This window comes from Glandiceps talaboti, chromosome 16 (assembly GCF_964340395.1).
Source record: "Glandiceps talaboti chromosome 16, keGlaTala1.1, whole genome shotgun sequence".
Taxonomy (NCBI): Eukaryota; Metazoa; Hemichordata; class Enteropneusta; family Spengelidae; genus Glandiceps; species Glandiceps talaboti.
Window position 1 is genome coordinate 10189865 of NC_135564.1, and position 15526 is coordinate 10205390.

A 15526-nucleotide genomic window follows, 5' to 3' on the forward strand; every position below is an offset into this window, starting at 1 on the left:
TAACCTGGTTATAGTGAAAAAAGCATGAAAAGATTCAACTACTTTTGATGATTTTGTGTCATCATATTGTTGTAAAACACGATAATTAACACATTTGCCTCCTCCTTGTGTTCAACTGCTTATTGTGATATGTGACAATGATAACACAGGTTAGTCATGAATCTCATAATAATTGACTTAATTAGCTAGAAACACGTCAGAGATAGATTGAGGGAGATTTCACTGAAAGACATCTAATTGAGAAGAGACCGTGTGATATAATGTGGTGTGGTGTGGTGTAGTATGGTGTGATGTGGTGTGATGTGATGGTATGTGAGGTAACGTGACGTGATGTGTAGTGATGTGATGTGATGTGATGTGATGTGAGGGAATGAATTAGTATCTAACGTATGAAGCAAAGACATAATTATAATTAAAATAAAATTCTGTGATGTTTTGAACCCTAGAGTCACACATCTAGATTTGTAGAAAACGTAGCTGCAACTGAAAACAGTCCATATCACAGTTTAGCATCCTGAACATATAATGTACATAATAGTAGAGTAGTATAACTAGACATAGTTTCTTTGTCAAATAAAACATCCAAGGAGAACGTACTTTTTATCTATCAAGAAGTAATGAGAAAAATCGAATGATAATGTATAATCATTTCAATTCAAGCATTATGACGTAATATTTGTTGACAGTGTTCATCACTACATTTATCAGCAGAATTTGTTGTACATTGATATTCAATGACAATGTAGCATTTTGAATTTAAGGGTATTTATGATATCTATCAGTCCATACTATGGAAATATCCAATTATTTGCACCTATATTTATACTTAAATGATGGTTATTTCTCATCATTAAAAAGGCAGAAGTGTTTGTTAATACATTATTCATGACAAACCCAAATGCACATGATCATTGGCACACTTTATATAGTATGCGCAAGATGTATAAGTATTAAACTTTGCCGTTACTTTAATCAAGTAACTTTAATTTAAGGAAAATTGTAAGTCATTATTTTTTTCAAGATATTACAATCAATAATTGGTCTTTTCCAATCTCGATTAAAATTGAAATACATTTTCCTCAATGAACAATAATTTGAATATTACGAATGAAAGCATAACTGGCTATCTCAAGGATGAATATTTTAATCATTGAAATATTGCAATGAAAGATTTAGATGAGTATCTATATTTAACAGTTTGCATATTTCGCAAAACTATTTACTTTAAAATAAGATTGTCAATTTTATTTAGTATTAGACGGCGTACTTAAATAGTCATACAGGAGTGAATGATTTCATCGATAAGCTACGTGAAGGTTGTTTGAAAAATGATATGCATAATCATTTTGGCTAGATATGGGAGTTTAAATATGTATGTTATGTGATAGCTCCTTATAGTTATTGAAGCCGATTTGCTTTCACTGGCGTCTGCTATAAATTCGGTGTCTTGTGAATTTGCACTTCAGACATTTTGTCAAGTTTTTGACTATTTATCTCACACAGCTCTTTTTCCCTATGTGACCACTTTTAGATAATAAGTGCATTAGTGACAGTAGGGAATGTGATGTCTTACTGTAGAAAGGGTTTACAAGAGAAATTATACAACCTTAAGAAGAATTAATGTTTGTTTGCAATGTTTCTATGGCAACAGCACTAGTCTTTTCACTATTACCTTCGTCTATAACAGATGCTTTGGGCAGGTATACGTATTATATGGTTAAGACTTAAACAACACAGGTTTTTTTCAATGTTGTATTGGTTACAATAAGTTTCTAATAACCATTAGCTGTTTTCAGAACAGTATTACCAGCTATCATGAATTAATAATCACCACCTGAAGAAAAGCAATTTAGTGCTGTTATTAACTTCGATTTATGGAACATGACCGAGATTTCAACACAACAGATTATACAAGTTAATGTTATTAAAGAGTATGTCATCCTTTTCCCCATTTTCCTCTTCGTTTTTGTATTCCTAAAACCACGACATAACATAGTATCAATATTTGAATGCTTTTCTGTCTTTTTTCTCCTCAGAACCAACAATCGAGTACAACAAATTATCACGTGAATTTGAGTTTTCAAATGTTGCAATTACGATAGTGTTCTACTTTATTTTCCCCTAGGAATGAAATATGGGGACAATAAACTTCAACACAATATTTCAAAATTTTTGAGATTGAGGTTTAAGTTTCAAGTACTTTTTGTATTGTCATTGATAGATTATTGCGGAAAATGTCCTCTTTAAGATGAAAATAATTTGTCAGGATGATTGATACGTTTTACCTTTGTTGCCGCACTCGAGATCCACGGCATGTAACCCCAATTATGGTTCTTCAGAAATGTCTAAATAACTCTTCGGTTAATTTGGCAATCAATTTTGCGGACATGATGCAGTCATGAATCGACGTGTTGGATGCAAATTTCAATTACCGAGTCTAAAAGCTAATACACGACTATTTCTCATTTACGAAATGTTTTATTTGTTAGCTTTCAATTGGCTGATGTGATGGTTTTGATATAGACTTCTTCCACTCATCTCTCAAATACGAACAGCTCCTGACCTTGAATAATATTGCTTCTTCAAGTGTACTCAACTTGTATTCAAATCGAAATTGTCACTTTTGATATATTCTAGTTCTAAACCTTGCCTCATTACTGGCTATTAATTCATAATATATCAATAGGTAAAAAATAAACTCTGTAATTCAAAATTGGTCGGATTACTGTCACAGAGCAAAAATATGATGTATGATCACGTCCATATTCTAGGTCAATCAATCAATCAATACCCCTCCTATTGATTCTGATACGTGGAGACAGACAGACAGACAGACAGACAGACAGACAGACAGACAGACTAGTTAGTGGTGTTACTTACACAATTCTTTCTAAATGGGCACTATGTAAGTCTTAAATCGCAATATCATCTTAGCTAGAATTATGGTACTTTGCAAACATTCATCATTTATCATTTCATTCTGTTTTAAAAGCAAGATCTTATTATATTACTCCTAGATTCCACATAATAGAATTCCTGTGTTTTCATCTAGTCCATCACATAAGACTATTTGGGAAAGTTGTCACGTTTCAGTCTTGCCAATGAGTGCCTGCAATTTCTGTAAATATCAATGGGTCTCTTCTGCTCAAGCTACACAAGATTTATAGCATGCACATGCCAGGTTTTGAGTTATGTAGTTCTCTTGAGTTAAAGCAATGCTACCTATTAAATATTATGATTACCCAGAATGCGAATTTAAAAAAATGGCACCCGAAATGTTTAATGGTGTTATACATTGTATACGATAATATTTGTCAAAAAAAGTAATTGGCTTTTCCCCGGTGTAGCTTTTGCGTTTCTTCAGTGACAGGCTATACTTTGTAAATTTCAAAGGTGAATTTGTTTGAGCCGAAAAAATAAAACCTGCTCCATGCCTGCATATTCATGATTTACTGCAGCATTATTTCATATTCTGACAAAATATTGAAAATAAGACAGTTGGCAGTATATCCTCGGGAGGGGGGGGGGGTAAATGTTACCATGGAATAATTTAAACGTCAAATATGGGCCGTGTAGAATATTACACGTCACTTTTCTCGTCCACACCTTGAGAAAGTTCGGAATGCTTGCAGTATGGGTCAACCATGTGTACGAGAAGATATCTAAAACTTCTTTTAAGAAATCGTCTTAATCATTTAAGACATCTGTAAGCTTTGTACGGCAAAATATAATTTGTCAACTGCTGCAAGAAGTTAGCACAAAAAACAAGGTATCCGACCGGTAATAATGACTTTCACCTTGTCCTTCAACGTTTATATCCTCACAAAAAGAAGGAGCATGACTTGTTTTAAATCCCATGAAGTATCATCCATAAAGTGTGTGCTAATCTCATCTACAGAGCTTATACCGTCTTCCAAACCTTGACTTTTAGTATTACAGCTCTTGTCAATCTAATTTTGTAGTGACGTTCGATACCAAGTTCGGAATATAATTGACATAAAGGATTTGCACTTTCGTGATATATTGTTCAATCTCTGACAAATAGTTTGTCGTATTTTCAAATCCTCTTCACATGCATTGAAATGACTTGAAAGTCAAAGCGAACTTTTGTGAATTCCACCGACATGAGCTTTAATATCTCAAAGTCACTGTTTGAATAGTATTTAGACGTGATAGGACTTATTACAAGCGTGTCAGAACCGGTCAACAGATAAAACTAAATCACCGTCAATGTCGAAAGAGTAATGCGGATAGGTCAATAACCCAATGGAAATGGTAACGAAATTGTGCCTCAAGTAAATTTCATTGAAGAACAAAGTTCTTAAAATCTCTCCAAATTTGCCAAAGTTTGTTCTTTTTGAAAACATAAAAGAGAGTGGAAATTTAACACTAATTTTAAAGAAAATTAACTATGTATGCATATATGCATGTATATATGTATGTATGTATGTATGTATGTATGTATGTATGTATGTATGTATGTACATATTTCCAGTGTGTGTGTATGCTTGTTTGTGTATATGTATGTATGTATGTATGTATGTATGTATGTATGTATGTATGTATGCATGCATGGATGCATGCGCGTGCATGCATGCATATATGTGTGGGTATGTATATGCATGTATCTATGTGTATGTGTATCTGAGTGTGTGCACGTGTGTGTGTGTGCAGCATGTGTGGGAAATTATCTGTGAATTGCATTACATACTTTGCTTCTTCATGGAGAAAGGGAAAATGTCCAATCACAATCACACCTTTCTTCTGTACCAATGTACGTAAAGTCACAGCAAACTCACAATCTTAACAATAAAGCTGTACACATCGTTATTAGTAAACGAATGTTTCGTAACTTTATTAATTGGTAACTTGAAACAAAAGAAAGCCAACAAAACATGAAATAAACCACACAGCCCAGAAACAGAAACACGAAATAAGTTGTTTAAAAATGTTAAAGTACAAACATCTACATATAAAGTTTTAAAAGCATAAAATGAGGCATATTCCTAGTCTATACCGTTTATTCAAATTTTACATTCATTATTAATTCATTAATATAATCTTATGTAAATCTTAGACATATTGTATAAATCAATACAGGCACGTCACTGGCAGAGTCGTGAAATAATAAACATTATTTTAATTATTACAAATCAGACAAATGCCACTTAAATACTTTTAACATTTTATGATATGCTTAGAATGTTAATACGTTTTGAACCGATTTATCATTGAAATACAAATAAGAAGCTTAATATTAAAAGTTCCAATAGTACTTAAATACATTTTTGAAATGTTCCAATAAGAGTATTTGTCTCTGGGTTGCTGTTTCATATTAATATTAAATGTTTATATTATGTACAATTGATCATTATCTCTCATAACCATGTCAAGTAAATTACTGAAAGCTGATACAGTATTCGATTTTGACGTTACTAATGGTACAACATTTCTGGTTTGTTTAAAGACGTAAAATACTAAGTCAATATAAATCAAAACCACAGGAAATAGTCTTCGTCAACATATTTCATTTAGACTTGGATACGATTTGTTGAAGCTACACTCGCTGTAACTGGAGCTTTATCTTTTGATCAGAAAACCAGCAATATATTCACTGAAAATTGTTACATTACTAATAATTAGACATTGTACATGACTGTTGATTATGGGTTGACTGTATCCAGAATTATTACACTAACAGGTCGAAATCGTCATTGCATTGGGTTGCTGGTTTTTAGAGTGAGGATCCTAAATTAATTTGCTTGAATTTATTGTTACATCGTGTGAACATGCCCACACGATGCATTTACTTACAGGTGATTCAATAGTTAGGAGTAGGTCATTATGTCCAACAATTCTAAAAAAAAAAACGTTTCACATGCAGCCTCGAATTAGTGTATACAGAGGGTTTAATCTAATTTGTATCCTGGTATAAAAGTTTAAGAACATTTCCAATATCAGCTTGAAAGAAACATCTAAATGTTACATTTAATTTTTCGTAAATGTCATTCAAAAAGACATGTATAGGGTGTTGAGAAGTCACCAAATTTTGAAATGTATGAGGTATTAGACGAGAAAGAATCATATAGTAGACAGTTTTTTATCATCTGATTTTTCTATGATTTCAAATGGCTTTTTGATAGCGTTGGTTGTGGTCGTTGTGTCGGCCCACGCTTCTGTAGCTTTACCATGGGTGTATTTCACTTCTCGCGATTGTGTTTGTCGTTTAAACTTCCTATTGTATGCCGCTTTCACCTGTATGAAGAATACCATATGTTTGATGAATTACGTCATTAATAAAGAAGACTAAAGCATAATTTTGTTAAAAATTTGTGATAATAATGAATTAATGTTGCCTTAGTATCTTTTAAACGTGTACCTCGGTGCGTCTTTTCGCAATGGCAGAGCGAATCATTACTGCTGACACACTAGGTGCATTTTCTATACAGTAGAGTTCACCGTACTTCAAGTCACGATAGAGAAACAAACGTTAAAGGTGGAACATGTCAACAAGGCTAACTATCATGACTCCGTAAAGTATGACATTCAATGCAATCCACTGTTATTTCATGTCAGAAGGATCTATACATATTCATATCAACAAGTGTCCAAAATATACGCACTGCATAAAATACCATTTTGTACCAGTGTCTAATTACATTCTTGTACAACATAGGAAAACAAAGTTAAGGGTTAATAAACAACTATATTGCCTTTTCAAAAATAATTTTCTAACTTCTTCTTTCTTTAAACACTTTCTTGAAAAGACTGGAAAGTTCGAACTGTGTCTTTCAAGTTATTTTGTTGGGTAACATTACATGAAGCAATTGGGCTTTGATCATTGTACTGAAGAAACACATGAACAAAAACTTACCTCGTCGTTAAGGCAACAGTGAAACAAAAACACCATTAGCCCTTGCAGAGAATTAGTCATTGTAAATAGATACTGGAAAACCAATGTGTCACCATTCACTGCCAAAACCCCAAATATCCAAGTTAGTCCAAGTAAAGGAGTCAATATAACTGCAGCTCTTATACCAGCCCTGAAAAAAATGAAAAATGATGCATATTCATATTTCATATGAAAATCAACAATCATAATTTTTTTTAAAAGGCTGCAAGTTCATCTACCCTTTAGCATATACGTTCATAAAATACATTTAATGACGGCACTATGTCGTTTTATTCGTAACAAATAATGTAAAATGTTAGCAAAGGCAAGCAATAAAATATATTCTGACTTAAATCCGCTGAGAAACTGGCATTCTAATCTCGAGGGAAGCAATATTCATTTACTGTAAACATTATACGTCAGGAAATGTTGAGGTACTAACTCCTTAAAACAACACAAAATGGTCTTTAAATTATTGCCATATCGGCTGTATAGCCATTATGGTAGGGAAATATATTTCGAGTTTATGAGATGTAACTTCAATAATATATGATATATCATAAAATCGTATAAAAAGTACATTAAGTTCACTGCTCTTCATTCGTGTCATTCTTGCATGCTGTCAAATATTGCTTTGCATGGGGAGCGGCTTGTTTCAAGTGGTGAATATGTCACCTAACGATGCCTCATCTACTCAAATAGGCACGCCAATGTAGCCTCATAATATATACCTTAACACGTTTTCCATGGTAAACACCATGTGTATATATATATATATATATATATATATATATATATATATATATATATATATATATATATATATATATATATATCCATGATCATTTTTGAAAGTACTAAAAGCTGCAAGATTATGTATAACTTACTCACATTACACTCCTGCCCAGTAAAATCCATAACTCGTGGCATAGCCCTGAGATAAATACCTACGGTACTTAACCTGGTTCCTATAGCACTGACCTCATTTTTTCAACTTCAGTTTTCTTTGCATTCACACGAACACTCATAAATGCACGTATAACCATACCCAACACGAATATATTCATCTAAAAAGTAGAAGAAATAGATCACGATAAAGGAACATTCCGGTAATTTCCGACGATATTATAACTTTCATTTTTAAAACTAAAAGTATTAGAAGCCTACCAGTATCACTGTCATCGCAGGTGCTATGAATGCAGCAGGTAAACCACCATCAAAGGATAACCAGCAACTGAAATACAAAAGAAATACCACTCTTAGTATATGTTTTCCCAGAAATACGTCTACTAAGTATGTTCAATCACAATTGACGATTAACGTTTGTTTATTGAATGATTACAAATTATGACTCTGAAAAAATATCCCTCTTTGTCTATGCTTGAGAACTGTGTTTGTTGTACCTGAGTAATAACTGTATAATATTGTTCAGCCACGTCATGAAAATATATTAGAATGTGATGCTAATGGCGTTCTGTTAACACAGATACTCAAGAATTTACCCAAAAGGTACAGGTAAAATTTACTCTTCGGACAGGGATATGTATATGTGACTATATTATGCTGGTATGTTTTTCGTATAAATGCATCGTCAGAAATTTACGATAACATATTTGCAGAATGTATGTGTGCACTACGACAATACAATGAAAACTAATCGACTTGCAGCAAAGTAATGAATACGACGTTATTTTACAGAAAAACGTTTAAAAAACGTCAATCCAAAATATTCCTATAGTGACTGGAGTCCTTAACAACATGTTTTCTAAGTGTACAAGTGTGGGCTGATATCACTGAGAGCTTCTTAGCCTGAATGGGAAGACACCATATGCGTTTATTGTTCGAAACACTATAGAAATATTTGTATATTAAGTTTTCATTATCTCATCAATATTTTTTTTAAAAAAAACATTACTCTGTTCATTTCGTGTTTGCAGCTCTTATCGATTCAAATTGTAAATTTATTTTTGTAATGAGGAAGTTATTTGCTCACTAGTTTTCATTGCCATAACTTCGCCACTTCAATCCTGCAGATATTCCAACAATAACCAAAGGCACACCCCAACCAATCACGAGGAACTGTACAATTTTACTAGACTGATTGAAAACGTTTTTGATTTTCGAATAAAGCAACATGCCTTGTACCATCATCCAGAAAAACGTTGCAAGATACAGATAATGTAACAAGATAGCGATGAATCGACAGACACCCTGTAAGATACAGATAATGTAATAATGTAACGATGAATCGACAGGCACCCTGTAAGATAAAGATAATGTAACAAGATAGCGATGAATCGACAGACACCCTGTAAGATACAGATAATGTAATAATGTAACGATGAATCGACAGGCACCCTGTAAGATAAAGATAATGTAACAAGATAGCGATGAATCGACAGACACCCTGTAAGATACAGATAATGTAACAAGATAGCGATGAATCGACAGACACCCTTTAAGATAAAGATAATGTAACAAGATAGCGATGAATCGACATACCTCCTGTAAGACAGAACATTTCATTTTGGATCATGATCAAAGCTTATATCTTAAATGAACATCGTAGGGATTACAAAGCTTGTGACATTTCAGACATATTGACAGTTGGTAATCTCTTTTTAAAGGTAGTAGCTTTTAACTTAATTACTTTTTTTGTTTTTAGGAAATTAAGAACATGAATATTATGAAATTAATCTTGCGATTTCGCTTTATTTTTAATACATGTAATTGGTTCAGGAAATTAATCCCATATGTGATATTTTTTTGACCCGCCATGACTTTCTAGAGATTCGGTTTATATATATAACATATTTCACAAATGTTATGAAAATTTGGTCAGTAATATTCGACAGCTGAGATTGTTTATTTATAATTTTACAGAGAGGGGACTGCTTTCTTTACTGTTGTCGCCACTTGTGGTGTGTAACAACACACTCTTAAATAACATCTTGGTGGATGTTTCGAGACACTGAATATCGTAACGTTATATACCGAGATTTACGATCATGCAAGAACCCTATAATGGGTTTCACGATGTAGTACTATTTATAACGTCACATAATCACCTGGTTTTCTGTTGCATCTATTCCAATCAGAAAGATGAACTGTGCCATCAAGAGAGCCATTACCATGTTCTGAAGAATGGTTACTCGATCCGAATTCAACCTGTGAAGGGATGAACGATTACCTAATGTTACTCTATACGTAACAGCAATACAGTGTATGTAGTGATACACTCTAGGAACGATCTACTCAAAGAACTATCAAACACTGAAATATGCAAATGACTTGAAAGTTATTGTCGACTTGCACGAACTGTATGAGCGTTTGACATTATATATGGGTATTTAAACCAAAATAAAACGAAACCTTAGAAGCTCGTCGCTTTCGTGCTTAGAATATAACATTTTCTAATGTACAAGTCTCTCATTTTCGTAACAAAGTCAGCTGTATAAAAATCATCAGAATGGCTTCGTTACTACATTGATAAAATTAACAATTTATTAAGACTTAATTCGATGGTACTGCTATTGAGTAAGGGTGACATCATGGAAATGTGTCACCACATACCAGTCAGGAGATGTTGAACGTGAATACTGTTTTCTCTTAACTTGTCCTACATACAATTCTCACATACAATTCTCGAATGCGCTGAGAATTGATCGGTCTCTGTTCATTCCGAGTCAAACTATAACAATTTAATGATGTGCACGCCAGAATGACTTACTGATTAATCTCTGTAGAATAATATTAAAACGCGATGGAGTTGCGGGCGTCCTTTATATAAAAAATTATATACAGTCCTCTTTTATCATTGCAATACGCGTACGAGAAATGTATACTTTAACTTTTTCACTGATATGTGCTCGTATTAAGTATGGCCTCGTTGCCTAGAAACACATTGCCAAGAATGTATCACGTCTTCCAAAGTTAAAGCTGACCACTAGGTGGCAGTATGATAAACCGATTGGAGCTTAGAGCTAGCTGTTCGACTGTTCGACGCCCTGGTACGGTCGTATGGGAATATCCATATCATAACTGATAACGTGGTAACCGAGTGATAACGTAAAAACTCGAGTACAGATCTAGAGAAGCCTATACATCTATGACCTTGTGCCGTTTTAAACACAGACGTGGCCATAGTGAAATATCATGCCATTCATAGAAATAAGCAAATCTCACCTGAAATATACAATAGTAATAAATGTGACCAGCAACGTTGCCATGGAGATACCGCATCCGATAAATGTAATGATGCTTAAAACTTTATGATGAATTTCTGAAATCTAAATACAGATTCATATGATAACTCTTTGATATGATATTTAATCATCCGTGTATGTAAGATCTTTGTCTGTCATCCCTAGACGGTTTGACTGTTATCAACTGTCATTTTCTCGAAATCACTAAGTGATGAGTTGTTGTCAACCACAGATAGTCAAAACATAGTTGTCTGAGTGTTAACAAATTGTTACCTCAACTGAAAGAATCGTCGTAGCTAGTTGGCGCCCTTGTTACTAACAAAATTAAGAGACTATAGAGTTTGAATTAGGCAGCGCAACGTGTTTTACGTCACAACGCTTTTTGTTGCGAATTACACAAACAAAATACAGACACTGATAGTGCACACGCACATGACATGTTACCTTTTATTTCACTGTAAATGCAAATTAATAGTTTTGTATTTGAACTAATCTTCCTCGTCTCAGCCGACAGTGATGTTGATTTGTGTTCACAGTAACATAAATAAAATTTGGTAGTAATTTCGGAGTACTTAAAGGAGTGTACATGGCGACTAGTCTGTCAGTCTGACTGCTACCTACCTCAATTGGAACCGGCTGCATGAGTAGAGCAAAGTTTGTTAGATGGTTACATGCGCACACAGTTTCCTCCAATGATGTCTCTAAGACATAACATCCATCACGAGACCAGCTTCTGAAATTCAAATTTGTTGTAAACTTATTTACACTTTAACAAATTTTAAGTTCAAGGGTTTTCTTGCACCATTGTTTAGACTTTTCGACAAATCAGATAAAGTTAATCATCACACCATATCACACATGCCCAAATCAATGACTATACACTATCTTATTTGTATTTGCCAAGAAAAGAGTTTAGAATATTTGCGATGTCTTCACCTTAGATTTCCATAACCCCTTCCATAACCCCAAAAATGCTAAACACATATCAAGTGCAGTAAGACTTCTTCACAAAATTTCAAAGTTGAGTTTACAGAGATACTATCTCAACACCCCAAATCATATTTCATTAGATAGCCGTTGTCAATAGAAGTGTAATAATACTGGCAGAAATGATTCTGACTCGAGTTTTTCTTGAAATGGTTTTAATATTGAACTACATTACATTTCACTTACATGTTGGGCAGATTATCAAACTTGGTGAGGAATACGCACTCGCTGTTATTTCCTAGCTATCAAGATAACATGAACAGTATAAAATAGTCGTTAAAATCGCTTCGGCAAACTGCTTCAAAATTTATGTTACGTAAACAGTTGTTTGAGATTTATGAACAGACTGTAGTGGGAGGGCGCTAGCTAGGAAACAGCTACATTTCATTTGTAAGCATTTACAATAGAGAAAGTGAATTCAATCAATTTGTTATATAATGGTGTAAAATACAAATACAATAAATTACATATTGACATATTTGATCATTTATGTTCAAACATGTGTGACAATAGTGTGTATTGTCACAATATGTGTTAAAAGCGGGTGTTGTATATACTCGAATCATGTAACACATAAAGCAATTTTTTTGAGTGTATCTTCACGTACCATCGTATGTAAGAAATTGATCTCGATGGGTTTCGGAAATGGTTCGGATAACTTCGGATGAATAGTTGAAGAAATTATTGCTGATCCAATCACCAGATCACTGAAACAAATATCAGCATGAGAGATTAAGTTGGAATCGAAAGTATGAATAGCGCCCCTGGAGTTGAATATGCACAGTAAATAACCAGAACGTTTTTTTCATACTTTCAGTTCGATGTATTTCTGTTGCTGTATTTGTTATGACATGCCTGATTGCCTTAGTGATCAGCCCTTAGCTACATTACACAAATTTACATTGTAGATTAAAGGCAAAGACCGTTTAGTCGTACATGTACGGTTAATATTCATACAAACTTACATTACAATTTGAAAATTGTTGGGCGCTGCCCTTTGGTTGGAAAAGATTGAAGTGAAACCTAGATATTAACTATCAGCCGCTTTCCAATATGGGTTCTACCGATTCCCACAATACCTTTCACTGCTGTGAATGACGTCACTTCCGTGTGGATATATAACACTGCTGATTCCATATTGTCCATGGTCTAGCTCTGCAAAGAAATTAAAGTAACAGTTACTGCTTATTTTATATATCGAGTGAAGATGTGGTGTACGAATTACACACAAAATTACAGACACTGATAGGGGGAATGCACATAAAATGTTATAATTTATCCCACTGTGAGCACAAATAAACAGTTTTGTATTTGAATCTGGCTTGTTTCATTCCACAGTCGTGTTGATTTATGTTCCTTTGAGGTAAAATGTATCATTTTTATGCTGATGACGTTATCAGTATCTGTATTTTTGTAAATGTAATTCGTAACACAAGAAACATCGTGCCACCTAATTGAAACTCTATAGTCTGGTTTTGTAGTACCTCAGGGTCGACATAGAACAGGAAGGTCGACTTTTTTCTGATGCATGCATGCCTATAATAACTCATGGGCCGCACGACGGTATGGGCAGCGCAAGAAGCGGAAGTCATGGCGTCGACCAAGCAGCTTCATCTAACCGATTTCAGTTGTTGAGATGTGATTGCTATTCACTAAACTGATAATATGGCTTATCTTCGACGAACAACACATCTAACCCCCTGAAACAGGTTTCCTTCCTCTTCCTCATCGTTACAAACATAAAATGTTACAACAATAAATCAATTCTTACCTATTTCTTTAAATGCTTTTGCTGGTATTTTTATAAAGGTTTCCTTGTCGTCTGCGTCCACAGGCAGGTAGACACTAGATTCAGAGAGTGTCGTCAAAAGCAAAAACTCCGCATCTTGAAAAATGAAATTGATTTACATATATTCATTCATCCATTTATTTACCAAAGACGACATAAGATATACACCCAATTACCGTCCTTCCACATTCGACGTATACAAATGACATTAACACTGTTACTATACTGGGAAAATAAATATTACCAATAACTGACAGACTGCAAACTCAAAACAAACGTTATATCGATATAATCTACTGACAATCTTTGAATCTCTTTTCGATATGCCAATAAGAACTGTCGATTAACGTTTAGTAGGGAATTATACTCAGCAAGAGGTACACACGGAATCACTGTACTGGGACACAACAGAATGTAACTTGAAAACGGTTTATTTCGCAGTATAACGTCTGGCTCACCAATCGAGGGGAACGTCAGTGTATGACCAGAAACGCGGACCGTCCAACTGGATCGATCAGATAGATCGTCCAGTCTGTAAATATATCTTCATATCAAAATTGTATGTAACACAAACAACAAACTGAAAGTCCTAAAAACGTAAAGGGCTATAAAATGAGGAAAGGGGAGATACAACACAAGACGCTATAATCACTAGCGTCTGTACCTAGACAAAAAATGAAAGAAATAATTTAAAGAAAAATAAAATTTCTGAACATGAAAGTCAAATGCACAAAACGAATTTTACTAATCGCATGGAACTGCTCCCCTCCCCTCCCCCGCATTTCAGTCGTATATGTCCATGTCATGTTACCATGGTTTTGTACTCTGTTCAATGATCGACAGGTATTCTAATCGAGCGAACTTCTACGACGGTATATGACAAGCTTATTATACAAGTTTACGGTAGGAAAGCATACTGAAATCGTTTTCAATACACAACTTAAGCAATTGTCACATATGCAGCGACAAATTCATTTTAAACAATTCAAACTAAAATTCTGACGATAGCTTATATATAGATGATGGTTCTTTTTATGATTTCAGTCTTAAAAGACAGGTTATCACAGAAAATAGAGATAAATAGACACAGCCAAAAGAGGAAGGCTAAAAGGTGATTTGTCAGGAAGTTAGAGATTTATGGCATAGAGTGACTTAAAATGTGCGTTAAGGATTACTAGTAGAAAGACGGATACACATTTGTCAACGATGTATACGCTTTTAGACGACATCAATGTGGTTTAGGAAATTATGGTAATGAACCGTCGGATTAACAGCCTGTATTGAAGTGGGCAATCTTCTTGCAATCCAGTCGTATAATTGTAAAATACATTCTGTTCTCTGACATGTCTTGTCTGAGTTCCAGGTTCGTTACTTCCATTTTCTGTTATACACGAAGATCTTACTGTGGTTTGAGTGACATATATAACATAAAATCTCCAGTGTAACAATAAGCTTTTGTCACAAGCTAGAATTATCTTTCCAGTACGATTTCCTCAATAATACTCATATAAGTCACTCATTTTGGAAACATTTAGATCGTTCACAATTTTGAAGACATTTGGTCTGATATTGGATGTATACAGTATTCGACCAACCATGTCACGTCATGGCATGTCATATTATGCTATGTTATATAAGGTTACTGCTGGGTGT

At 34.0% G+C, this 15526-nt stretch overlaps 1 protein-coding gene across 1 annotated transcript in view; it reads right to left on the reverse strand.

The window, feature by feature from the left end:
* Nucleotides 1–6081: 6081 nt before the first annotated feature.
* Nucleotides 6082–15526, reverse strand: part of LOC144447786 (adhesion G-protein coupled receptor D1-like) — a 12177-nt gene continuing 2732 nt past the window's right edge. Inside the window, exons 4-16 of the mRNA XM_078137867.1 lie at nucleotides 13856–13969; nucleotides 13164–13239; nucleotides 12692–12791; nucleotides 12271–12326; nucleotides 11719–11830; nucleotides 11078–11181; nucleotides 9961–10060; nucleotides 9395–9397; nucleotides 8886–9103; nucleotides 8060–8126; nucleotides 7874–7959; nucleotides 6875–7043; nucleotides 6082–6255 (exon numbers count right to left, since the gene is read on the reverse strand). Coding sequence (XP_077993993.1) covers nucleotides 6082–6255; nucleotides 6875–7043; nucleotides 7874–7959; nucleotides 8060–8126; nucleotides 8886–9103; nucleotides 9395–9397; nucleotides 9961–10060; nucleotides 11078–11181; nucleotides 11719–11830; nucleotides 12271–12326; nucleotides 12692–12791; nucleotides 13164–13239; nucleotides 13856–13969 — 1379 coding nt within the window. The remainder of the gene's footprint in view (nucleotides 6256–6874; nucleotides 7044–7873; nucleotides 7960–8059; nucleotides 8127–8885; nucleotides 9104–9394; nucleotides 9398–9960; nucleotides 10061–11077; nucleotides 11182–11718; nucleotides 11831–12270; nucleotides 12327–12691; nucleotides 12792–13163; nucleotides 13240–13855; nucleotides 13970–15526) is intronic.